Source organism: Peromyscus maniculatus, chromosome 8, assembly GCF_049852395.1.
Source record: "Peromyscus maniculatus bairdii isolate BWxNUB_F1_BW_parent chromosome 8, HU_Pman_BW_mat_3.1, whole genome shotgun sequence".
In the NCBI taxonomy this organism is placed as follows: domain Eukaryota; kingdom Metazoa; phylum Chordata; class Mammalia; order Rodentia; family Cricetidae; genus Peromyscus; species Peromyscus maniculatus.
This window is the reverse complement of record NC_134859.1, coordinates 70028139-70053092: the sequence shown is the minus strand read 5'-3', so window position 1 is coordinate 70053092 and position 24954 is coordinate 70028139. Positions and strand designations below refer to the sequence as shown.

At 53.3% G+C, this 24954-nt stretch overlaps 2 protein-coding genes across 8 annotated transcripts; one reads left to right on the top strand and one right to left on the bottom strand.

Annotated features, from left to right (window-relative positions):
- Window positions 1-3395: 3395 nt before the first annotated feature.
- Window positions 3396-12137, top strand: Gas2l2 (growth arrest specific 2 like 2). Its single transcript, XM_006995305.4, has 6 exons — window positions 3396-4221; window positions 5772-6013; window positions 7065-7172; window positions 8183-8279; window positions 8841-9093; window positions 9785-12137. The coding sequence occupies exons 1-6, from the start codon at window positions 3837-3839 to the stop codon at window positions 11289-11291; spliced, it is 2592 nt and encodes an 863-aa protein (XP_006995367.2). The 5' UTR covers window positions 3396-3836; the 3' UTR covers window positions 11292-12137.
- Window positions 12130-24393, bottom strand: Rasl10b (RAS like family 10 member B). Of its 7 annotated transcripts, none has more exons than XM_015988780.3 (4): window positions 24142-24393; window positions 20652-21008; window positions 15305-15429; window positions 12130-14639 (listed from the first exon to the last, which is right to left on the bottom strand). In XM_015988780.3, the coding sequence occupies exons 2-4, from the start codon at window positions 20865-20867 to the stop codon at window positions 14369-14371; spliced, it is 612 nt and encodes a 203-aa protein (XP_015844266.1). In that variant the 5' UTR covers window positions 20868-21008; window positions 24142-24393; the 3' UTR covers window positions 12130-14368. The 7 variants fall into 7 exon arrangements, with proteins under 7 accessions (XP_015844266.1, XP_006995368.1, XP_076399139.1 ...); XM_006995306.4 differs by having other exon boundaries at window positions 24081-24157; XM_076543024.1 differs by lacking the exon at window positions 24142-24393 and adding an exon at window positions 24081-24102 and having other exon boundaries at window positions 20652-21003.
- Window positions 24394-24954: the final 561 nt, after the last annotated feature.

The window sequence follows — 24954 nt, the reverse complement described above, 5'->3', positions numbered from 1 at the left end:
GCCAGAACCTCAGTTAACCTTACCCATTATTCTGAGACTGGCTACAAACACTGCAATTAGTCCTATTGAGACTTAACCATTTGGCTTTCTTACAGGATCCCACAGAGATACTGTCACCCCCTCAACAGCAGAAAGCAATTTTAAGAAAACAACGCCCCCTCTCCTGAAATTTTTCATTTTTCTCAGGGTTATGGGTAAGTTTTTATAGAGTTGGGGAGAACAATAAAACTTAGATTCAGGATTCTTATTTTGGAAAAGAAAAAAGGAGAATGGATAGGTATAGTATATTATGGAGATTATTATATATACTAATAAACTAATTTAGCAAACTATCAGCCTTAGATAATTTACACTGATATGGATTCTTGTATATTGATAGAAATGTAAACTGTTTTTCTGCTCCTATTTAAGATAATTTGTATATTGATACAAATTCAAAACTTGATTGTCATATTGAACATATATTACTACTCCTATTTGAAATATTTTATATATTGATACAAATGTAAAATTATATTTACCATACTATATGTAGGTTCTACCTCTGTTTAGGATATTTTGTATATTGATACATATTAAGGATATTGTTATCCTATTGCACTATACATTTCTATCTCCATTTAAGGTGTATTTTGTATATTGTCACAATTTTGAGGTCATTGTTCTTATACTGTACCTTGGTTTAAAGATTGCTTACCTTGCTAATGTGAAGCCTTAGTCCTTAGGTTATTTAGATAGATAAGACTTACAGATGAATAGTCACCCATGAGTGTCATTTCTAGTTATGTTAGTTATGCTTTCCAGATTTACAAAAACTTGTGTCCAGCTAACCATAGTCTCGGAGTGCCAAGGCTGAACACTTGTTTAGACCAATCCTACGAACTCCACTTGTCATCTCCTGGTCTAAGCTACCACTGTTCCTCCTTGGGTGATGCCAGAATTTCAAGTGTTGTCCAATAACACCTGCAGTCCGCGAGTCCCTCCGCACAACTGCTGAGTCAGGCACGTCCCTCCCCTGCCCTGAACTCTAGTACACTTGTCATTTCACCAGAAGAAAATGCATCTTGGCGTTCACCTGCCAGGCCCTGTCTGCATTCACCCACCAGGCCCTCTTCTGTCTGTATTCACCCATCAGGCCCTGTCTGCACTTACTTGCTAGGCCCTGTCTGCACTCACCTGCCAGGCCCTGTCTGCACTCACCTGCCAGACCCTGAATGCACTCACTTGCCAGGCCCTGTCTGTCTGTATTCACCCACAAGGCCCTATCTGTCTGTATTCACCCACCAGGGCCTGTCTGTCTGTATTCATCCACCAGAGCCTGTCTGTCTGTATTCACCCATCAGGCCCTGTCTGCACTCACCTGCCAGGCCCTGACTGCACTCACCTGTCAGGCCCTATCTTGGGGCCTCATTTCTTCTCAGCCGCATGTCTGCTCTCTTTTCAAAATTTATTTATTTATCTGTTTGTTTATTTTACATGCCTGCATATATGTCTGCATACCATACACATTCCTGGCTTGATGTCCATGGAGGCCAGAAGAGGATGTTGGATCCCCTGCAGCTGGAGTCACAGATAGTTCTCAGCTGCCATGTGAGAATCAAACCCAGGTCCTCTGGAAGAGCAGCCAGTACTCTAAATCTCTGAGCTATCTCTCCAGCCCCTCCCCCTTAAAAAATTTATTTACTTTTATTTTATGTGTATGAGTGTTTGCCTACACATGTGTATGCATACCATGTGCATGCCTGGGGGCAGCAGAGTCCAGAAGAGGGTGTCTGGTCCTCTGAAACTGGAATTACCAGTAGCTGTCAGCTGTCTCGTGGGTGCTGGGAACTGAACTCAAATCCTCTGCAGGAGCAGCCAGAGCTCTTAACTGCCGAGGTGTCTCTCCAGACCGCTTCACTTTCTTAAAACTTAATTTTTTAAACTTACATATGTATGTGTGTTTGTATGCCACATGTGTGCAGGTACCCATGGAGGCCAGGAGAGGGCATCGGATCTCCAGGAGTAGATGCTGGGGACCAAACCCAGGTCCTCTGGAAGAGCAGCAATCCCTCTAAACTACTGCTGAACCATCTCTCCAGCCCCCTATTTTTGCTATTCTTTCTTTCTTTTTTTAGTATTGCTATTCTTAGAACATACCAAGCATGCTCCTGCCTCCAAGCCAGTGCACTGGCTGCTCTCATTCCTCATGTGAGCTCATGTCCTCACTTCTCTCAGGTCTCTGCCCAGATGACACCTTAACATCAAGGCCTTCCCTTTATGGAAGGTGTCCCCTCCTATAAAGCCACCCACTCTCCCTGTATTATTCCCCCAATATTTATCACTGCCTGACTTACTGCACATTAATTTTGTTATTTGTTTCTTCTTTTGATTTTTGAGACAGAGTCTTACCATGTATTCCAATCTAGACTTGAATTTGCTATGTAGGCTGGACTTGAACTCTCAATCCTGCCTCTGCTTTCCAGCTGCTGAAATTACATGTGTGTGCCAGAACTCCTAACCAGACTTATTTGTCCATCTACCACCCGTTACCCGGTACCATATAAGTAGCCTCTGCGAGTTCAGGCAAGTGGTGTTTTTGTTTATTGCTGTATACTCAGCCCCATGATAATGCCTGGAACATAGTAGAGGCTTAAGAAATCTTTGCTGAGCCGGGCACTGGTGGTGCACACCTTTAATCCCAGCACTCAGGAAGCAGAGGCAGGTGAGTCCAGTTTGAGGCCAGCCTGGTCCACAGATAAGAGTTCCAGGACAGCCAAGGCTACACAGAGAAACCCTGTCTTAAAAACAACCAAACAACAGCAAAATAACAAACAAAAAAAGAAGTCTTTGTTGAATGAATGCATCGCTGCAACTAGGGGATGAGTCTGTTCTAGAAGACTCACATGACTGGGGCAGGGATGGAACAGATTCTCCAGTATGTAGACAGGGCTGCTGGTGAGAGCTGGGGCTTACTTACCCAGGCTGTGCCCGTGTGTTCCGAGGGTCTGGTGCTTTCACACACACTATTCTTTTGTTCCTCACAACACCCCAGAAGGGTAGAGATTGTCCTTCCCATTTGACAGTTGAGGAACTAAGGCACAGAGAGACCAGGGAGTGTATGCCACCCCCAAAGGGATGTAGGGCAAAACTCCTATCTTGGGTCTCTATTGCTGTGTCTGTCTCTCCTGCTCATTCATTCCTCAGTGTTCCATGATCTCTAAACCCTATCTCCGCACTTCTCCCCCACCTTCCTCAACCTCCCCCCACGAGGAGTCAGTGGGTGCGAGAACCCTGCCTCAGCCTCTCTGCCCTGCTCCCTCTGCTCAGGCCTCGCAGCAGGACACGGGCGCTTGGCTGCTGGAAGGAAGAGTTAACAAGGAGTGTTTGTAGCAGCTGCTGTCTCCAAGGAGAGGAAAGAAAGCAGAGCAGCGGCGGCGAGGCCACAGCCTAGATGCTTTTCCGGGCTCCCTGGCTGGTGACAGTGGCGGGCTGGTTAGAGGCAGCAGATGACCCACCTGGCCCTGGGAAGAGAGGAACGCTCTCACTTCCACCAGTCCTGGGGAGCGCTGAACTGAGTGGACTGGGCAGCTGAGAGTGAGGTCGCTTGCAGGGCCCCCAAAGGGAAAGTTCAGGCAGGGACTAAGGAATGTGGGCAGTGGGGGCTGGGCCTGGCCCAGAGGCTGAAGCCAGCAGCAGGCTGCAGAGCCAGAAGCCCTGGGCTCTCAGAGGGTAGAAGGGGACCCATTGAGCCAAGGAGACGTGGTCCAGGACCTTGACCTAGCCTGTAACAAGAATAGGGAGACAGCAGTAGGGGACAGGAGGCTCCTACTTCCTCCTGTATTTCCGTTCCAGCGATGTCTCAGCATAGGGGACACAGGAGGAGGCCCAGGACCCCAGGGCCTCCCGTGCGCAGCATCCGGCCCTTCAAGTCCAGCGAGCAGTACCTGGAGGCCATGAAGGAAGACCTGGCCGAGTGGCTTCGGGATCTGTACGGGTTGGACATTGATGCAGCCAACTTCCTGCAGGTGCTGGAGACTGGCCTGGTGCTGTGCCGGCATGCCAACACTGTCACAGAGGCTGCTCTGGCCTTCCTGGCTGAGGCACCTGACCGAGCTCCAAAGATTCCCATGCCCCAGGCTGGCGTTTTCTGCAATGGGGCTGCTCAGCCGGGCACTTTCCAGGCCCGGGACAACATCTCCAACTTCATCCAGTGGTGTCGCAAGGAGATGGGCATCCAAGGTAACACGTCTGTCTCAGACCCTTATCTCATGGGGGCATGCATCCCTTGGAGGCTCAAGCTAAGCTGGGTCTGGGGGTCAGGTGTTGAGGTATTCTAGATTTTTCCATGAGGTAGCTCCTCTTTCTGTGCTTCGGTTTCTTCACCTCACAGTAAATCCTTACTGTAAACACACAGTGATGATCAATAGACATCTGTTGATGACTCAATCCGTGAAGATGTATGAATCACCTTTTCTGCTCCCAGTGCATGCTGGGTACCAAGGACTGAGAAGAATAGGGTCCAATGCCCAGGAATGCATGGCCTAGGAAGGCAGACAGATGGATAGATTCAGGAATTACAGCCCCAGGGGGGATGTGTGCTTCAAAGTCAAATGTATTAATATCAGATCCAGAATGGGAATGAGCAGCTTGATGATATAGTAGTGGACACCAGCAAGGGCAACAAGAGAGAGGAGATTTGGGGTAAGGAGAGAAGTTTGGGGAAGGGAATTAACTAGGCATGGGAGTGTGGGGGGGGGCGGGCAGTGGCAAAGTACCAGAAAGGTGGATAACTGGGAGAAGCTGGCCAGCGAACATGAGGGACTAGAGCAGTGGTTCTCAACGGTCCTCATGCTGCGACCCTCATGTTGCTGTGACCCCAACCATAAAATTATTTTGTGGCTACTTCATGACTGTAGTTTTGCTATTGTTATGAATCACAACATAAATACCTGATGTGGGACGCCAATGGGGTCATGACCCACAGGTTGAGAACCACTTCATTAAAAGATGGTACGAGTTCTAGGAGCCGGGGAGCACTCTCCAGGGAGGGACACATGCCTGCAGGGATTTGTAGAGGTCAGCAGCAGCAGTTGTTTGCCTTGAACCCAGGAATGGGATTAGGTGTGATTGCACAATTCTCCAGACCAAAGGTAAAGAGACAGGGGAAGTGTCAGGTTTGGACTCCTGGCTGGTGGCAAGGAGGTGAGGGGCTGGTCAGAGGTGAACCAAAGCTAATGATCTGGCTAGAGATGTAGCTTATGTATCATTCCCATCATCGAACCCCAAAACAACTGTTGCTTTCTGTTGAGATGGGCTACCACCCTCATTTTTGAAAAGATAAAAACTGGGACTCTGGAACTAGCCAAAAGTCTCATAGCCACTGGGAGATTCCAGGACGGAGCCTTATAGGGTGAGGTACCCAGAGCCTATAGTCAAGTCAGCCTGGTTATCTAGAGCTGAATTTGGGGTATCCGGAGGATGGGTAGGAAGAGGAAGAAACTGCTTCCTGCTCCTGAGATCTTCTTGGTGGCTAAGTGGATCAGAGAGCAGGATAGAGAACGTCCTCTTCCCGGCCCTAGGCTCAATCAGGCTCCAAATACTTGACCCACTCACCAACCTCTGCAGTTAGCCTGGCTGCCTTGTGTGGATGGACCCCTTCCAGGCGCCTCCTCAACCCGAGATGCTGGAACCCGAGCCACCCTCCTGTGTCCGCTACCCCGGCCTTGGGATGGTCTCTAGCGGAGCACTTAAGCCACCCGTGTCCCCTTCTCTCCTTTGTCCCACACCAGAGGTGCTGATGTTCGAGACAGAGGACCTGGTGCTACGCAAGAACGTGAAGAGCGTGCTGTTGTGTCTGCTGGAGCTGGGTCGCCGCGCCTGGCGTTTCGGTGTGGCGGCGCCGGCCCTGGTGCATCTGGAAGAGGAGATTGATGAGGAGCTGCGGCATGAGCTGGCCCTGCCCTCGCCGGATCCTCCACCACCCGCACCCCCTGTCCGCAGGCCTTGCCACTTCCACAACCTGGACCAGATGGTGAGGCGCCCGGCCATGCCCTCAGGCCCAGCCCTCCTCTTTCCCAGTCCTCCTGTTCTCCTCTCCGAGCCCCTACCCTTACCACATGTGACAGTGGCCATTGCCACTCACTGCCTTTGCACAAGCCTAGCACTGCGCACCTCTCATTTAGCCCTGTGGGCTAGGTGCCAAGGACATGGCATCCTCGTTACCAGCTAACACCTACCATGTGGTTTTGGGCAAATCATTTAACCTTTCTGGTCTTCCGTTCTCCTTCATGTAGTGTACTGGGGCACAGTAGCCATTTTCTGGGACGGCTGTGAGAATCAAGTGAACCAACATAGAGTGCGTGGAGCAGAGTGGAATCCCATCCTAGGAGGAGGCACTTCCCTGAGGCTAGCCCCATTCCCGCCACTGGGGAAAAGGGGACTCCTGGAGGGCTCCCCCTTTGTTCTTTCACTTTTTTCTCCTCCCTTCTTCCCTCTTCTCCTCTTCTACTTTGCTCTTCTCTTTCCCTTCCCTTGCAAGGCTGCCAGACGTAGTCTCAAAGTCATGAGCCCAAGCAATCCTTCAGGAAGGTTTCTTAGCAGAAGGCTTGTGATGCAACACACAGGACTTCTGCCCCATGCTGGTCAAACAGCACAACCCACTGTATCCCACTATCAGAAGGGGAAGAGGACCACAGCGGGGTGCTCCGGCTGTTATTCTTTTTTTTTTTTTTTAATGTATGCAGCATGTATGCCTACAGGCCCCGAAGAGTGCACCAAATATCATTACAGATGGTTGTGAGCCACCATGTGGTTGCTGGGGATTGAACTCGGGACCTCTGGAAGAGCAGTCAGTGCCCTTAACCTCTGAGCTATTTCTCCAGCACCCAGCTGTTACTCTTATGGGTTCTTTAAAGCCTTCCCCTTCCTACTTACCTCTCAGCCCCCAGCCCTGACTTCAGCACCAGCCTCGGGGAGGGAGCTGTCTAGAGGCAGATAGGCGCTCCATTTAGCTTGACCCAGTATGTGAATGGACTTGGGTACTCAGGCAGAGAAGAGGGCTGAGTCTCTGCCATTGCCCACAGGTGCAGAAGCTTGTGAGCCATTGCACATGCCCAGTGCAGTTCTCCATGGTCAAGATATCTGAGGGGAAGTACCGAGTAGGGGACTCCAACACCCTCATCTTCATCAGGGTAAGTGGAGACTAAGGGAGGGACATCCAGGGTCAGTGAAATGGGGTTTTCCTCCCATAGAACCCTGGCTAAGCCTGAGGGCAAGCACAGGAAGCCAGCCATCATAGACCCCAAGCCACCAGACCCTGAGGCTCTCCCCTACCTTGGAATTTCCCAGGAGAGTCTAGGCAAAGTTGACAAGGGTATCCCATCCTCCCTTCAATGTAGCTGGAACCACCACCCTCCACCACCTCCATCAGAGCTGAGTCTACAGGATGCCCACAGGCAGAAATAGGGTCTATTAAAAAAAAAAAAAAAAGTACTCTTCCTTTCCCATTCCACAGGATAGGGCAGAGTGAGAGACCTGAGAACCTGGGTTTGTGTTCAGTATGTGGCCCATGTGGATCCCAAAGCACACCACTGAGACCCTGGACCCATCCATTCCGTAGAGTGAACAGCAGTATAGCTCTGGGATGGGTTTTCTACTTGCCCTTCCCCATGCCTAATGTCACCTCCCCCGAGATGTCCGTGCTCAGGGGTGTGGTCAGCAGTTGGGCATGACCAAGGGCTTTCCTTGGGCATAGAGCATACCAGGGAGCACAGCCAGCCACCTGAGCCCCCCTCAGATCCTGAGACAATAGTCTTGTGATGTGAGTACAGGCCAGGAATTCGTGGTCCCACTTTTGAACCGTGGAAATTAAAGTCTGGAAAGACTATGGGACTTGTCTCATTACAGAGTTGGACAGAACTCCCACCGTCTCTGTCGCATCACAGAGGCGTGAGGGTCCCATATCAATTGCAAGCAGAGACAAGTGCAAACCCCTGTATAGCAAAGAGAGGGTCCCCAGCTGTGGGTGCACAACTTCCTGTTTCCCGGTTTGGCTTTCGCTTGACAAGGGATGTCTGAGGCAGTCATGGGTAAGACTGAATAGAAAACTATCCCGTCTCCCGATCACAAACGTGTGTAAATGAGTATACAGGAATAGGGGAAGCTCTCCACTCAGCTCTCAATCTCACCTTTGCCCCCTCAGATCCTCCGGAGCCACGTGATGGTGCGCGTTGGGGGCGGCTGGGACACGCTGGGCCACTATTTGGACAAACATGACCCCTGCCGGTGTACGTCCCTCTGTGAGTTCCCCAAGAGTTTTTGCCTGTGGGGCTGGTTAGAGAGACGGTAGCACCTGATTGGGCGAATAGGCCTGATCCCCAGGGGCTCCAGCTGTGCGGGAACTGTGGGTGAAGACAGAGGGGCAGTCGTGGCGCAATACTACAAATAACCACAAGGTGGCGCGCAAGGCACGCAGAAACAGCGTTGGCCAAGGTACATCTCAGTAGAGCTCAGGTCTGGCCTGGAATCCACACTGGTAGCCGGAAGACTGACTTCGAAGGTTTTCAGTCCTTCCCTCATCCTCTTCCGTATGTCAAGTAAACCCGAATAAGCATACAATTTGAATAAAAGTTGAGGATCGGCTACACAACATAGCTATTAGCAAATCCCGATGTTGGGCTCTCCGACCAGATCGTGTCCTCTGAGCCCCTTTGTAGAAACTGGGGCTGCCCCTGTAGGCTCTGGTGCCTATAAAGAGGAATAAGGAGAATTTCACAGTGTGGAGAGGAGGAACAGTGAGTCTCATAAACAGGAATTGAACCTTTCTTTCTTCTGCTTTCTCTGGGGGCCTTTGTTGGTAGCCCACAAACCAGGCAGCTTTCTGAAGCCCCCAGGGCCACCGGTGCAGCATGAAGTGAAGGTGCAGGATGGACCCTCACAGCCCCAGCCTACAATGACCATCAGCCGCTCGCAGAGCCCACTGCCTCCGGTGGATTGGAGTACATACACCTCTTCTAGCCGAAAGCTGAGGCCCCCCACTCCCTCTTCTCCCCGACCCCATGGTCAACAGGGAGCAGGGGCCAGGACCCTCAGAGAGACAGCCCCATTACTAAGGTAAAGAGAGGGACATGTAAGGGTCTCCTCCATATTCTCAGTGGCTCCAGTCCCAAGATAAAGGGAACAATGTCCTACCCCAGCAAAACTTCATCTATGCCGGGTATGACGACATATGCCTATGGTCCTAGCATTCAGGCAGCCAAGACGGAAAGAATTGTGAATTTGGGTCTTTCCTGGGCCGCTTTGGGAGGCCAAATGACAAAACCAAATTTAAAAGAAAAAGGTTACATAGCCCAATGGGACAATGCTTTCCTAACGTGCACAAGACCCCGGGCTCCACACCCCAGGGCCACAGAACAAGACAAAGCTTCAGGTGTTTTGTGATCAAAACAGCACCCAGGACTTAAGGGTCATCTAGTTGCTCCAAATATCTACCCATTTTGTAGCCAAGGAAACAGAGGCCCAGAAAAGGAATGGCAATATTGAATGTCCTTCCATTTCATGATTAAACTAAGACCGAGACCAGACCCAAGTGTGGGTATCTGGTCATCAGTCTGTGGGGCTGGAGTTTTCACTTCTACCTGCTCCATGGGGACAAGAAAGAATGGGCAGGAGGAACAGCTGCATAGGGACCTCTTGGTCCGTCCTCGGGAAGAACACAGGTTCTCTAGAACCTCACGGTACTCCCATGGGAAATGCCCCTGATGGTCCTGAGTCTCTCTTTCCAGCACGTTTTTCTCCTTTGCAGGTCGCAAGAGAGGCCAATGACCCCATCTCAGAGAACATCGTTACCCGGTCCCCAATTCTCATCTATCTGTAGGAGCCCAGACCTACGGAGTACCATGTCAGGAAAGAGAGAGAAGAGATGCCCAGGTGAACTGCCCAGAGGAAGGACTCCCCCCACATCTTGGGTTCACAAGGCAACAGATAGCCAAGGAACACATACCAAGGCCCTCACCTCCCAGAGGCTCCAAAGCCCCGAGGCCACCAGTAAAGGGACATCAGTAAGAGGACCATCTCCCCCACCTCGTTCCTCCAGCCTAGCCAACCCTCACAGTATCTGGCTCCTGCATCAGGGCGCTTCCCTGCAGCTCAGAGAACCCATGCCTATTCAATCCCCACCTCCCAGCAAAGGGTTCACCAAGATCCCTATCCCGCTGTCCCCTGCCCGACCCCCAACTCCAAGAAGTTTTTTGGGTAATGAAAGTAGAGGTTCCATGGAGAGAGGATCCATCCCATCAAAGGCCCTCCCAGGGAACCTGGATATACCCACACATGGGCATCACTCTGTGGAAGCAAGCCATGGGGACCACCAGATGGACATCCAGATGACTTCAGAGATGGAGGATCCCAGGAGCTTAGGCACACACAAGTGCAAAGGGAGGCACACCCCTCTGCCCCTGGGCAGGACCAGAGAGCAAGCCCTCTACCATAGCCTCGAAGAGGAGATTGTGGCCAACATGAAACTGCTGGAGGTGGGGGCTGCCTGTAATCAGGGCATGAGGCCTCAAGTCATCCCTCGAAGTGGAGTCTATGTTCCCAGCCTGGGTGGGAGGTGGCCTGAATCTGGGGGTCCTTATGATAAAGTCATCCAAGAACTGGTTCAGAGGCCCCCACCTCTCTTTAAAGTGGATCTGAAAGCCTGGGAGGTAGGCTCTGAAGCCCCCCCTAAGCCAGCTGTGGGCCCAAGAAGCCCCAAAGAGAAGCCACGATCCAGAGAGAGTGGGCCAAGGATAAAGGCAAGCCCGACTGCCAAGGGTACCCCAGTGAGGACTGTGTCATCTGCTAGAGGGAAAGACTGCTCCACTCTGACTGTACCTGCCACCCCGGAGGCTCCCACACATTCAGGCTCAGACCCCAGTTCTGACAAAGCCAGGGTATGTCTGGGCAAGGGCAAGAGAACACTCCGGAAGCCCCAGAAGATCCCATCCATTTACAAGCTGAAGCTGAGACCCAGAATCCGGCCCCGCAAAGACCACAGGCCTGAGAAAAGACCTTCCAGAATTCCCAAGCCACTGGCCTACCTCTGCCTGGGTCCAGCCAGGACAGCTCCTGGAAGCAGGCTATTGAAAGCTACATTGGGTGGCAAGGGAGGAGGCACCTGCCAGGTGGATCAAGCTGGTGAAAAGAAGGAGGAAGAGAAAGAGAAAGAAACCAGCATCTCATTGGCGAACAGCTCCCAGGTGCCAGCGAGCCAGGAGCCTCTGAAGCCTGATGGAGCGCCACTTCCACCTGAGGAGGAATCTTGGGTCTGAAGAGCCTGCAGATGGGAAGGACCACAGCAAAACGTATGCAGTGCAATGTGTGTGTGAGGAAGGACAGCCCCTCACTCAGCACAGGGCCTTGGCCAGGAGTGGGTGTGAAGACCCCCATCTCTTCAGCTGAGCAAAAGGGCAGTCCACACCTTCCTTCCACTGCAGGCCAGCATCAGTGGGGAGGGCCCATATCTTATTCTAGCTCCTAAGAACAGCTCCTCGGCCTCTGGACATTTCCACAGCTGTAAGTTATTAAACACTCATGGGTCTGTCCTTGAGATACATCTTCCGGGGCCCTTTCCCCAAGACTGTAGAAGTGTACAGAGGTGCAGCTTCAAACCTCTCTGCAGGAGGTGATGGAGACAAGGTGGAGGGAGCTGTCAGCAAGGGAGGCTTCCTCCCAGGTCCTGGTGGTCAGGACCGTGGACAGCGACAAAGGCGCCCGGCACAGGCTCCCAAAGGACACCTTTGACATAGACTTCAGAGATTTGCCCCTGGTCCTGAGAACAGGGATCACTCAGGGTGAAGAGAGCTGGTTGATGACATCCATCACATTTCTGTGTTCAAGAAGCTATGTTTGGAGGCCCTAAATTTGACCCCTGACTGGGAGGAAAATGCAGAGGCAGTTAGCATTTGAGTCTTCCAGGCAGCTGCGAGGGCAGGTGATGTGCCCTCTGTGTGGTTGTGGTTAGCTGGAGGGAAGAGTTATGTCCAGTACCTTTTCCCTTTGATCCCTGGGTTGACCTGGACTTTGGGGGTGGAGAGCCCCACTCTTTACACGTAGCAGATGTGCCCTGCAGGGACCCCCCCCCCATGACCAACAGAGCTGACACTGAGGTAGAGAAACGAGGGAAAACACTCCCTGATTTTTAATCTGACTTCCAATAACAGCTCGATGGGTGTCACACACACTTCCAGACCCTGTGTGGGAAACCCTGGTTGGGGAGGGGAAGGACGGAGACTCAGAATGGGGGTGGAGGGACCTGAACTCCAAGACCTGGATGAAGAGGAAAGGGTGAGGGGAGAGGCTACATTCCAATGGATCCCCCAGTGGGGGGCAGCCAGAGGCCTGGATCCCCCACCCTCACCTGGAGTGCCTCAGAGTTGGGGGTGATCGGGCACATGAGATGCTGCCAACTTTGCCCCACACCCTGTGGAACCAGGGCGGGGTTGCAGGAGAGGAGAGTGGGCGCCCCTCTTCCTTACCCTCCCAGCCACTCTGAAGTGTGGGGAAGGGGAGCCACCACCTCTGTTTCAGAGGGAGGCTCAGAGAGGGCAAGTCGCTGGCCCAAAATTGTGCAGGGCAGCAAGGACTAGAACCCAGAACCCTGGGCTGCCCATGGTCAGGGCCTCTGCTGTTGTGCTGCAGTGCCCCCGCTGGGTGGAGGGAGTGAGATTCAGTGGGGGGAAGCAGAAGAGAGAATCATGGATTCCCTCCCACACGGGAACACCATCAATTCCCCATCCCCACCCCTGCCCCCAGATTCCTCCCCATCACCTCTCTGGGTACCTGACTTCCTGGTCTGTGCACTGCAGCCCTGGAAAAGGCTGGGCGTCCAATGTACCCCTCTTAACAAGGGGTCCTTATTATCCTCCCAACTGGACCAGGGCTGAGGCTGAGGCTGAGGGCTCAGCCTCAAGAACTCTCTTCGGCCGGGGCAGGGGACGTGGTACCACTCCTTCCTCCCTCCAAGTCCCCCATCAATCCCTCAGGCCATTCCTAGAATCTCCATTATTATTATTTCTAAATCGGTACAAAACTGACAGTGATCAGCTCCGGTGACGAGAGGTAGAAACCCGGCCAGGCAGCCGGAGAAAATGGGGTGGGTGAGTTAGGGCATAGGGCCAACCTGGTGTTGGGACAAGGGGCCAGATCCTGAGGGCCTCCACCTACGGGTAAGGATGCATGCCTACCTCCCCCAGGCACAAGAAGCTCCCTTATTCTTTTCTTGGCTCTGCCCCTACACAGACGGATCAAGACAACCTGAGACCTGATGGAGGCAGAGTCTTAGGCAGTTGGACTGGGGTGGGACTGAGACACGGAATTATCACTGGTATAACCTGACCCCCTCCTGGGCACCACCACCTTGCCCACCCACCACCAGTCCCCCACAACTCAACGTCCCACAGCATAGCAGACCATCCCAGTGCAGGAGGTAACAGAGAAGTAGGACCTAGCATCGTGGAGAGAAAATTATCCTTTGGGGGAATTTCCTCTCCATACGGTCAAACAAAACAAAAGGAATTTTAGCCCGGGGGCAATCTGGCTTTGGGGTTAGGAAGGGGGAGGGGCACCCGGCAGGGACCATTGAGTTAAGGCTGGAAGGTAGGTGGTTGCGTCTCTGGGGGCTGCTGGGCAGGGAGGTCTCCCTGGATGAGGAAGAGCTCTGCCTTCTCTCCCCGACGGCTGTGGGACCTCAGCCCTCGGACCCCTTGGCTTGGGTCCTCAGGCCGCTTGCATCTCTCTGCCCTGTGCCGGTGGCGCTGCCGGTGAGAAGGCCTGGCATCACAAAGCTGCCAGGACCTGCGACAGGGGGATGAACGAAATGAGAGCCCTGTGAGCGGAGCTGGGGGACAGAGAGGGACACTGGAGGGAAGACGGGACAAATGAGGGCGGACAGACACTTGAGAGGACAGACATCGGAAAAGGGGACATGGGGCAAAGACAGACACACTGTGGGGAAGATGAGCAGGGGCCTGGCCAAGACAGCACCTCCTCACCCCACCCTCCTTTTCATACGCTCACCCTCTCAGCCCACAGATTGTGGCGCCCCCTGGGGCCGGGCACTACACTACAGCACTGAAGGTGGCTGTCCCAGGGACACCCAGGTCGGAGGGGAGGATTGGGGAGTGGCGGGGAGGCTCCCTCTCGCCCTCTGATTCTCGTGGGGGAGGTGTGTGGCTGCAGGGGTGCTTCAGGCCGGGAGCCCAGAGTTCTCCTCCGGGGGCTTCCCCGCTCTAGCCCTGGTGTCCCGAGGGGGGCTGGCCCCGCCCTGCCCTCCCTTCCGCTGGGACAGTGCTGCAGCAGGGCGCACGCGGCGGCGGCGGCGGCGGCGGCGGCGGCGGCGGCGGCGGCGTCACATGATGGCGCAGCGGTTGCGGCGCAGCGCGCCCTGGAAGCGCAGGGCGGCGTGCACGTGTTTGCAGCGGGCGCAGCCCACACTCTTGAGCAGCTCGCTGAAGAGCAGCAGGATGTGCCAGTTGTACTTGGCCGAGCACTCCACGTAGCCGCACTTCCAGGTCTTGCGCACCAAGTGCGACACGTTCCAGCGCGGAATCACGCGTCCGCGTTGCAGGTCGCGCTTGTTGCCCACGATGATGATGGGCGTCTCCGAGGTGCCGATCACCCTGCGGGTCGAAGCAGAATTCTGAAGACGCTGCCAGTCTCGAAACCACTGGACTCGGCGCTAGCGCGTACTCTGATCCAGGTGCAGCCCTAATCCCTTGGGGAAGTCTACATCTCTAAAGAGCACGTCTTTGGATCCAAAAAAAGTCCATACTATCGTTCTATTTTACAGACAAGGAAACTGAGGCTTATATGTCAACTGATCCGAGGCCATGTACCCCCAGCCCCTGCCCTTCACTATTAATGTAGCCACGTCATAAATAGGGGTCCCAAAATTAGTCAACAGAAGTGGGGTATGTGACCCACACCTGTAATTACAGCACTAGGGAGGCCTGAGGTGTGTGTGTGGGGGGGTTGAGTTTAAAACAGCCTGGCTACATAATGAAGCCCCCCGGGGGGGGGAGAGAGAGAGAGAGAGAGAGAGAGAGAGAGAGAGAGAGAGAGAGAGAGAAAGAGAAAGAAGAAGAAGAGGAGGAGGAGGAGGAGGAGGAGGGGAGAAAGAGAACAAGAAAATAAAGGGGTAGGGACATGTGGGAACAGAAAACGCATACATTTCACCTGTGAACCGTGTCCTCCACCCCAACTCTTGCCCGTGCCCCCCCTTTTTGGAGACAGGCTAGCATTAGGGCATCCACTGAGGCAACAATAGACTGTCATAGCTCCTCACCTCGTCTCCAGGATCTGCTGACGGATAGTCTTGACGTACTCAAAGCTGTCAAAGCAGCAGATGTCATAGACCAGGATGTAGGCGTGGACGCTCCGGAGTCCCCTGCAGCAGGCGTCTGCCCACTCCTGCAACACCCCCGGCCAGTACCATAGTCAGAGCAGCCATGAGGCTTTCCAGCCCCCAGCCACTCGGTCAAACAGACAGTGCTCTCACCTACCACCACACCGGAGCTTCCTATCCCCTCCCCCGCAGAAGGTCAGGTTCCTGTGAACACATGTGCTCAGAGCTGTAACTTCCCCTTCCCAGCCAGGAAAGAGCAAGTCACAGACTGACTGACTTCCTGGCCCACCACACTATCTAGTGAGGATCTGGAGATTAGCTCTGTCTGATCTTTCCATCCACCCACCCAACCATCCATCCATCCACCCACCCACCCATCCATCCATTCAACCAGTCCTTTGTTCAAAGTGCATTTATGAATTCCCCTAAGAGCACAGCCCTGACCTAGTGGTTGTACCTACTGTAATAATATCTTCCAAGGCTCAGATGAAGCCCCCCCCCACCTCCTGCCCCAGGACAGCCCCGATTTGCCACACTTCTGCAATCAGAGGACTGTGCCCATCCTCTCCTGTGTCTGAGGTCGTGGACTCTGATTACAGCTATCCTATTTCTGGTTCCTCACAACTTCAGTGAGCACCCAAGAAGGCCAGGACCCTGTTTTTTTGGGGGGGTGGGTGGGGGTGGGGAGTGTTCGTTTTGTTTTTGTTTGTTTTTAGTTTAACCGCAGTAATCCTGCTGGTGAGCTCTCTCCGTGGTGCTGAAAATCACAGCATCGGCAACCAGGAGCAAAGTAAATCCTTATCCCTAACTTAACAGCCCTTGGGTTGCAGCCTGAAGAGAGAGAGAAAGAGAAAGAGGGGCGGGGGCATAAGGGGGCAGAGTGGGGGAGACAGAGCAGAGGCCTAAGGAGTTCCAGGAAGACAAGATTGTTTTGCTTTAAAGACTAAATCTTCCTATGTAGCCCAAACTAGTCCTGAACTCTTGGTCCTCCTGCTTCTGCCTCTCAAATGCTGGGATTGCAAGCATGCATCACCATGCCTAGCTATTTGGCTACTTGAATATTTTAAAAAAATATTTTTGTCTGTGAGAATTTCTCATGGGGAGGGGGGTTTCAGCTCAAGATGAATAGGCCCTTGGAAAGGTTAAATGTGCCGACGAGAAGGTTCCCTAAGGATTAATTAGATGGTTAATCTGCCAACAGATGTCATTGCAAAAGGATGTTCAGGGAGGCAGCATGCAGAAAGCAAGTCCCTGAAGCTTCGGGACAAAGGAAAGACCAGGGTCTCTTCTCATGAGGGAGAGAAGGGGAGGAGAGGGACGCAGTGCAGTCACAGGGTACAGCCTGGCATGTGCGGGGCTCTGAGCTCCATCTCCAGGACACACGATGACCAGAAGGCTCTGGAGGCATAGCTCCAGGGTCAGCTTGCATGTGGTTGAGGTAAGAGTTTCAGCTGACGTAGAAGGGGGCAGACTTGGGTGGCAGCTGTGGATTGGGAAGTCTGACTTCAGAACGGCACTTCCATGCTCAAAGGCTGGGGAGATGCTGCAGTAGATTTCCCTGGGGAGATGATGTGGCATCTTTGTGCTGAGGTTTTAATTTTTTGGTGCAGAGGCAGGATGCAGAGGACAGATCTAAGAATGTAGGAAATCACAAACCTGCTTCCTCCCAGACCAGGGAACACTGGTTTTGGTGGGACACCATCACCTCCCGGGGGTCAGGGGGCCTGCATGCCAACTCCTCTCTCACCCCATTCGGGGAATGGAGACCCCTGGGAGGAGGAGGGAGGGTAGGTTCCATTCTGCAAGCCCTCGGCCTGGTTGCTGGAGAGAGGCTGCCAGACTCTGAGGGTGACAGCCCCACCCCTTCTCCAACATACCGCCTCCTCCAGGGGACCCCAGGATGCCTCCCACTCACTCCTCTCAGGAGGCTCATAAAAGGGAATGGCAGGAAGCTCCAGACTGGCTGGGCTGTCCCTCCACTCCTTGACTGAAGGGAGGAATGGAGAGAGCTCGTCTTTCCTGCCACTGTGTTCCATGCAACATTCTAATTTGTTCCCCCAAAGGCCATCTTCGCGCTGAACTGAGTCAAGGGACGGACTGAGCACACAGCGCAGTGGTAAAGAATGTGCTTATTGTGCACAAAGCCCTGGGTTCAACCTCTAGCTGAGGAAGACAGAGACAGAGGAGGAGACATGGGAATTGAGTCTAGCTCCAGGGATATAGCTGGAGGGGCTCAGCCACCTGGCCTTAGTCACGTGTTTTCAGGCATCTCCTTTGGCAGGGCACACATGCCCTCTAACTTCAGCTTCCTGCTCTGAAGGAGGAGAAGGGACTGTGGAAGGTAATCGGCTCAGACCCAAGGACATATTGTTTTATTTTATTCCTAGAAAGCGGCCATCAAGATTCTTAAGGTTGATATTTGATGGTAGAGCTTTCAAGGTCCCTCCTTAGGATGTCCGTACTCTAAGCCCCTTCACTGTGCTCCAGGGGTGGAGTCTTTGAGATCTTAGCATCTAAGATAAGGTTCAATCAAGATGAAAAGGGTCACCAGGTGTGGTGGCACACAACGTTAAGTCCAGCACTTGAGAGGCAGAGGCAGGTGGATCTCTGTGAGTTGGAGGCCAGCCTGGTCTACAGAGTGAGTTCCAGGATATTCAAGGTTATGCATGTAGAGAGACCCTGTCTCGAAAACAGAAGATGGAGGAGAAGGACCACACAGGCATGGTGCTGCATGCCTTTAACCCTAGCATTCGGGAAAGTAGAGGTTGGAGACTTAGGAGTCCAGGGTCATCTCTGGCTATAGAAAAAGTTCTGAGTCAGCCTGAACTACACAAGACCCTGTCTGAAAAACAAAAACAAAACCCCCAATAATAAAAACTCAAAACAGGCAGATGATATTAGTAGTTCTCAGAAAACAAGACAAAACAAAATCAGAAACATAAAAGCCTTAAATACATAGAAAAATATACAACTTCACTCACAATCAGGAACACAAATACAGACCACACCAAGAATATCCTCTCTCATGTTCTAGGGCAATGCCTCTCAACTTTCCTAACGCTGGGACCCCTTAACACAGTTCCTCATGTGGTGGTGACCCCCAAGCATAAAATTATTTTGTTGTTACTTCATAACTGTAGTTTTACTACTGTTATGAATCATAAATATCTGTTATGCAGAGTATCTAATAAGTTACTCCTCAAAGGGGTCATGACCTATGGGTTGAGAACCACTGTTCAAATGAGTGTCAAAAACCCTAGAGTTTCATAGGATACACACACAAGCTTTAGAGAAGGGACTTTGGAGACACCTTCCAAATTCCATGTCTATTTATCTTTTGAACTGGCGAGGCCATTTCAAAACTGATCCTGCAAATAGAGTGACCTTCGTGCAAACTGACTTATACCTGAGGCTGTTTATTCATTTTGGCATTGACCCAAATGGTATAAGATTGAAAACCACCCATTTGTCCAATAAGTGCGGAATCCATGAAACTTCACAGTGGAGTTTGAGCAGCCATGGGAAAAGAATGAGGATGTCCTCCAGACAGAGACAGGACATAGTAGCTCCAGTTATCATGTTAAGTGTGGTGGAGCACACTTTTAATCCCACAACCAGAAAGCAGAGGCAGAGGCATCTCTTTAAGTCTGGTCTACATAATGAGTTCCAGGACAGCCAGGGAGGGCTACAAAATGAAACAACAACAACAACAACAACAACAAAAAACCCACAAATACAAAACGAAACAAACAAAGGAAAATGTTATGTTAAAGAAGCAAGGGCCAGACTTGGAGGTGCATGCCTGCAATCCCAGCTACTCTGAGAACTATACAGGAGGATCAAATTCAAGGCTAGCCTGGGCAGCACAGCGATATCCTGTCTCTTTAATGAAAACAAGGTAGAGTCTGGGCGTGTAGCTGGGCAGTAGAGGGCTAACTTACCATGTGTGAGACTCTGGGTTCTACCCTAAGCACCAAACAAGACACGGGGCATTGTGGGGCTTATTTTTATGGACAGGGGGAGATGAAATGAAAATATGGTTTCTTACTTGAGTGTCAATGAACCATCAGTGAGGAATGGCCTCACTAGGGAGAGTAACCATAGGGTGAAGGGCCAGAAGTGGACACGGATTGCTCTAGGCCACAGTTGAGGCGTTCAAACTGCATCTGACCCATTCTGAAATTAGTAAAGATAAATACCCAACTGAACATGAGAAGAGCAACTTGGGCTTGGAGCCAGGTCTCGTCAAAGTTTCCAAATGAGAAGCAGAAGGTCCTGGCTTGCGACTCACTGCCCTGACCCCCTCAGGCACACTGTGGATCACATGCTTGGATCAGGTTTCTCCCTGGGGTGCTGAGTCAAATATTCACAGCAGGATGGACCGAGGTTGGGGTTGCTGAGACACTGCTGAGCTCATCAGACCCCAGCCAGAGATGGCTGAGCTTGCTGTCCCAACTGGCCAGGGCTGGTTCTTGTCTCTAGGATATACCCACAAGCCTCTGCACTCTCTGGCCAGTGAGCAAACACATTGGGGAGCTCTGCTTCCCCTGCAGCCAACTTCCTCTCAAGCCAGAGGGAGAGAGAGGGGTAGAGGCCCTGGTTCTAAAAGCTGGCGAAGGTGCCTGGGTGGTGCAGGGATGGAGATGGTTGGATCTCATTCTGCAAGGGGCCCAGAGGCAGTCCTGAGGCCGGGGACCAGGGGACCAGGGAGAACAGGCCTTGGGCAAAAGATCTGACTGGGGTCTCCAGAGTCATTGAGAACACCCCTCCTCGGGTCTCAGTCTGTCCTGCTGACCCTTCTACAGCCTGACAATGAGGGTGCGAGGCCATGGCAGGAGAGCTCAGCGGATGAGCAGGCAGTTAGTGTTATTCGTCTTCCACAGTCTCTACTTTGTGGAGACCTCCCCTTCCGTGACCCCACACACCTGAGGATGTCAGACCCTTCCAGCCAGGGCTGCTTCTGCTCTCCCATCTCCCTCAATCGCAACAGCATTCATTACATTGTATAATAACTGTCTGTGAGTCTTTCCTCACCAGACTCTGAGTTCCTTGAAAGCAAATTCCATATCTGATTTTGCTGACTATTCAGTCCTGGTGCCCAGTGCAGGCCCTGGCACACACTAAACAATCACCAGAACATCTTCGAAATTTACTAGCACACAATGAGCAGCTTCTCGGGTGTAGTGTAGAGTTCCTGGCCGTGGGGGCCAGAACTGGAGAGCTAGAGGGGGTTGGAGCCCCCCCCCCCGTGCGCCCCGTTGCCTGACCGCCCATGTGGGCAGCTTACCTGCAGTGTGTTCACAGGGAAGGCGCTGATGGGTGGAAAGTCCAGGATCTGGAGGTCGTGCACATGGCCGTTCATGACCACAGCAGGCAGGTAGAGGCGGCGGGCGGTGGTGGGCACACAGACCTCGCTGAACTCGTTGTATAGGAACTGGCGCACGATGGCACTCTTGCCCACACCTCGCGCCCCCAGCACGGCCACCCGGTAGGTGGAGACCATGCCTCCCGTCCCACTCCGCCACCGCGTCCTTGCCTGGGGCTCCTCCGGGCTGCATATTCCAGGGGCTGGGGGCTCAGCCACCGTCAGGACCAGCCATCGCTCCCTCTGTTTGCCTCTGGCCCTCTTCGGCCACCACCTAGACTGGGGGACGAGAGGTGGGCTCAGGGCTCTGGCTCGTCCCTGGGCTTGTGCTGCTTCCGCATCTTTCCTGAAGCTGCCATTGCCAGTTGGAAAGCCTCCCTTTTCCAGGACCCCTATCTCAAACTATCCCCCCCGAACTTCTTCACCTTCCTCATCCACTCTTCCTGCAGCCCCTGCTGAGCACTGTGGCCCGATTCCCTCAACCAAAGCATACTCCGATGCGCAGTGGAGACAGCACTAGACTTGCATCCAAATTCCAGTCCCAGCCCCAAGCCACGGCAACTCCTCTTGGTCTCAGTCACATCCTAATGAACAAGTGCCCTCTCGGCATCTTGGGGCGAGGGCGGGGGCGGGGGAGGAAACTCCTTCTGGGCAGGACTCATATTCTGGACATCTTAATTTTGTGGCTCTCGGGAGACAACTGTACACAGCAACCTCCAGTTACCATGATGACCCAAAATGCCCTCAGCATTTCCCAAAGTCCCACTGAACTAGATGATTGCATTGACTCTGGAGAGCAACACAGTTGAGCACTGGCTGCTAGCCCGCCCACACGGTTATCCTCGGTCAATACAATACCCCGAAGGGAAAAGTATTCCTCTCCGCACTTCAGAGAAGAAGCTCCGTGTGCCCCAAACCACACAGCTACGAACTGCAGCTACTTTCTACAGGTTGCAGTACTTAGCGTGTTTAAGCTTAGTGACTCTAAACAGTGACAGGCTAACAGCAGGGTCTGAGTCTTTGACATCCCTCGGAGCTCAGAGGGCCTGGCAGCACACAGCTGCTGCCCAGGAAGGGGCTGGACCTTGAGATGAATTCATTAGCTTTTCGCTTGCTCAGTGCCTGTGACTTTCAGAGCTTGGACACAAAGCCCAGCTTCGATGATCTTTTAGCTGTGGGTCTATGGGTAAAACACCTGCTTTGGAGCCATGCTCTACACATATGTAAAGTGGAGTCAACAGCCCCCCCCATTTCCAAGACACCTAAGTAAAATCTCTTAGCTGGAAGGAGACAATCTTCCTCCTGGAAGACTGAATGATGATCACAGTTAGTAAATGGGTGCAGGGAGGTAGGTTTACTAGGTTCTGATGGTGCCATGGTTTTCAGCCTCTGTGTGTGTGTGTGTGTGTGTGTGTGTGTGTGTGTGTGTGTGTGTGTGTATGTTCTGGGAGATGCATGCTCTTCTCATACATGCACAATTCATAGCTGAATGTCCCTTAGGCTGTCCCGAGTTAAAGCACTCAATCTATGGGTATGTATGTGTGAGCAATGGTAAATAAAAGACAGGGCTTGGAGTGAGAACCATCAAGGTCTGATTCCCAGCTCCGCCATTCACCTAAAGTATGACCTTGGCCAAGAAACTTCATAGGTATTGTGAGGTTGTTCATGGAAAGCTCAGGGCCTGGCACAGAATAGGTATGCAATGAACAGTGGTTCCTGGTTATTTAAGGTTTTCCCAGACGCTTAGTTGGACCTCCTGGCAATCTTGGAAGGGGTCACTATTTACTGTTGCATGGACTCATGTGCGTGTAGTGTGTTTGCCTCGGCACCCATGTGCATGTCTATGATGCCTGTCATTTTTCTGAAGAAACAAACCACCAACAACAAAACAAGAACCCAGAGACTCGGGGAAGCTAAGTCTAGGACTCTAACCTCCTTGGTGCCTCATGCACCGTTCCCCAACAGGTGCTCTGCTGAGCCTGCTCCCAGCTGAGACAGGGCCAACTCTCCCACCACATGCGTCCCTTCAGGTCCTTAGGCCTCTGGGGCATCCCTGGTTACCGCCAGCTTGGCAAAGCTCAGCTGGGTTAATTACATAACAGCACAAGCATGTGGGGATGGGGGAGTCCTGGGCAATAAGAGAGGGCAAAGAACAAGGAAACAGAGTCCGGAGTCACTCTGGGTGTGGCGATTTGGAGGTTTCAGGATGTACCCTACCTGCAGATTCTCAAGCCCCAAAACCAACTCTTTTCTTAGCAGTAGCAGAAACAAAAAAACCAGGTACAGTCTGGGAGTCAAGGAGTGGGTTGCAAGAACAGCCCCCCTAAGCACGGGCCAGCCTCTGGAACTACCAGGCCTAAGTGTGGCCCTGTCCCCAACTCAAAGGGGACAGATATCCCTTCCTTCTTTCTTCCCAGGCACAGATCCTGGGTCTAAGCGTTTTACTAAACCCACATGCCTAGTTATGTGGGGGTGAAAGGTCTGTCTCAGGAAGCAGGGCCCAGGACCCCTGCGCTTCCCCAGGGCCTGCATTCTGCAGTCATTCTGCAGACAGCTCCCAGCAAGAGACAGGGTCACACACTCAGGCCACAGCCCCTTTTCAGTCCTTCCCTGGCCTGGACTTGGGTCTCTACCTCCCACTGGGGAGGTCAGGGTCTTCTGAGGATCCCAAAGGCCGGGGGGTCGTAAACCTCGCGCGGTGTGTCCCCACCACGTTCGCGTGGGGGTGGGGGCACCCGCGGATGCCGGGCTCCGGATGACCCGATCGGTGGCAGGTGTGGGGGCTGCAGGAACCCCGCTGGCTTCCGGCCCCAGCTCCACTCCCACGGCCACTTCCCCGCCACCACCATCCCCAACCCCCGCCACCGGGCCGCCCCTCACCCCGCGGCCGCCCCGCTCCTCCTCCACCCGCTTACCCGGGGCCGTCCGGGCTGCCTGCCCCCTGCCCTGGCCGGCGCGGCCGCGCTCCCCCCGGGCTCCGGCGCTGCCTGGGGCTCCCCCGCCCGGGGGGAGAGTGAGGGGCGCCGCCCGCGGCCCGGGAGCGGCGGGCTGGGGCGCGGGGGGCCGCAGCACTGAGGGTCGCTCAGCTGCTCGCCCTGCGGAGCGCGCCGCCCCACTCGCACCGGCGGAGGGGGAGGCGGGCGCGGGGGTTCCGCTGGGTCCCCGAGCCCGACGGATTCACTCCGGCGCCGCGGGAGCAGCTCCCCAGTCCCTAACCTCGACCTTCATCTCCCTCCCGGCTCTCCCCCGGGAAAATGAGGCTCGAACCCGGAGGAGTTGGAGGCGGGGACCGGAAAGGCCCCGGTGCCTGTGGCTTCGTTGCTGCGATTCCCTGCCCTCACCGCCACTCACCCTGCCCTCGGCTGGGCCCTCGGTTCCCCTCCTCCCCGCGTTCTGTCCTTCTGACCCTTACCGGTCTAGCCAGTCAGTGACTGGCAGGTGCCCAGCGTGTGTCCTGCCCTGGGTGCCGACATCCAGGTTCTTGCTCCTCCACCCCTAGAGGACGGAGTAGAGGGTGGTCACTCTCACCCTTCACTGCGGCAGGGAACAGCAGGCCAGGCTAGCGCCAAGCAAATCTGGTCCCCTGCCAAGGCATGACCTCCACTCCTCTAAAACTGCAGTCCCTCTCCTCTGTGAGAGCCCAGCATTTGCCAGGCTTGAGGGCGCAGTTTCTCTTGTGTGTGTGTGTGAGAATTGTGTCTTGTTCTCAAACAATCCTCACCAACATATTTTTATCAGTAGGTGTGGTAAGAGCTTTGCCCAAATCCTCAAGTTAAATGCCCAGAACATCCTATGAAGCAGGTTCTGGTTTTCCCCCCATTTTACAGATGAGATCACTGAGGTCGAGGAAAGATGAGTAACTCCTCGTAACTTGCATGCAAAATGTGGAATGCAAAGGCTGAGTCATTAGCTAGGCAGCTGTGAAAAAGCTCAGCAGAGGACTCACAGTCCAGTGGGGGAGTCGAAGATAAATGGCTGTGTTAGAAGTCAAGGTGTCTAGGAGGGCCGAGCTGGTGGGCCGACTCTTTAGAGGGGCCAGCGGAGGCTTGGAGCAATTGTAGGGGCTTGAGGAGAGAGCCCAGAGACCTGAAAGAACCCCACAGGCTGGAAGAAGTGGGGTCAGAAGATGCTGGCAGAGGTTAACACAAGGTCTCTGGTTGCAAGATGTCAGCCTGTTCGGGTGCCTACCGCTGTGCATGAGGTTTGGTCCCTGGGATCAGAAGGG

Bases quoted from the DNA above. Each gene is read 5' to 3' on its own strand.
- Gas2l2 (XM_006995305.4), top strand. From the start codon at position 3,837: ATGTCTCAGCATAGGGGACACAGGAGGAGGCCCAGGACCCCAGGGCCT. The intron at 8,280-8,840 runs GTGAGTTCCCCA...CTTTGTTGGTAG, and splicing joins CTGCCGGTGTACGTCCCTCT to CCCACAAACCAGGCAGCTTT. The intron at 9,094-9,784 runs GTAAAGAGAGGG...TCTCCTTTGCAG, and splicing joins GAGACAGCCCCATTACTAAG to GTCGCAAGAGAGGCCAATGA.
- Rasl10b (XM_015988780.3), bottom strand. From the start codon at position 20,867: ATGGTCTCCACCTACCGGGTGGCCGTGCTGGGGGCGCGAGGTGTGGGC. The intron at 15,430-20,651 runs GTAAGCTGCCCA...GGGGTGTTGCAG, and splicing joins TCCCTGTGAACACACTGCAG to GAGTGGGCAGACGCCTGCTG. The intron at 14,640-15,304 runs GTGAGGAGCTAT...TTCGACCCGCAG, and splicing joins CAGCAGATCCTGGAGACGAG to GGTGATCGGCACCTCGGAGA.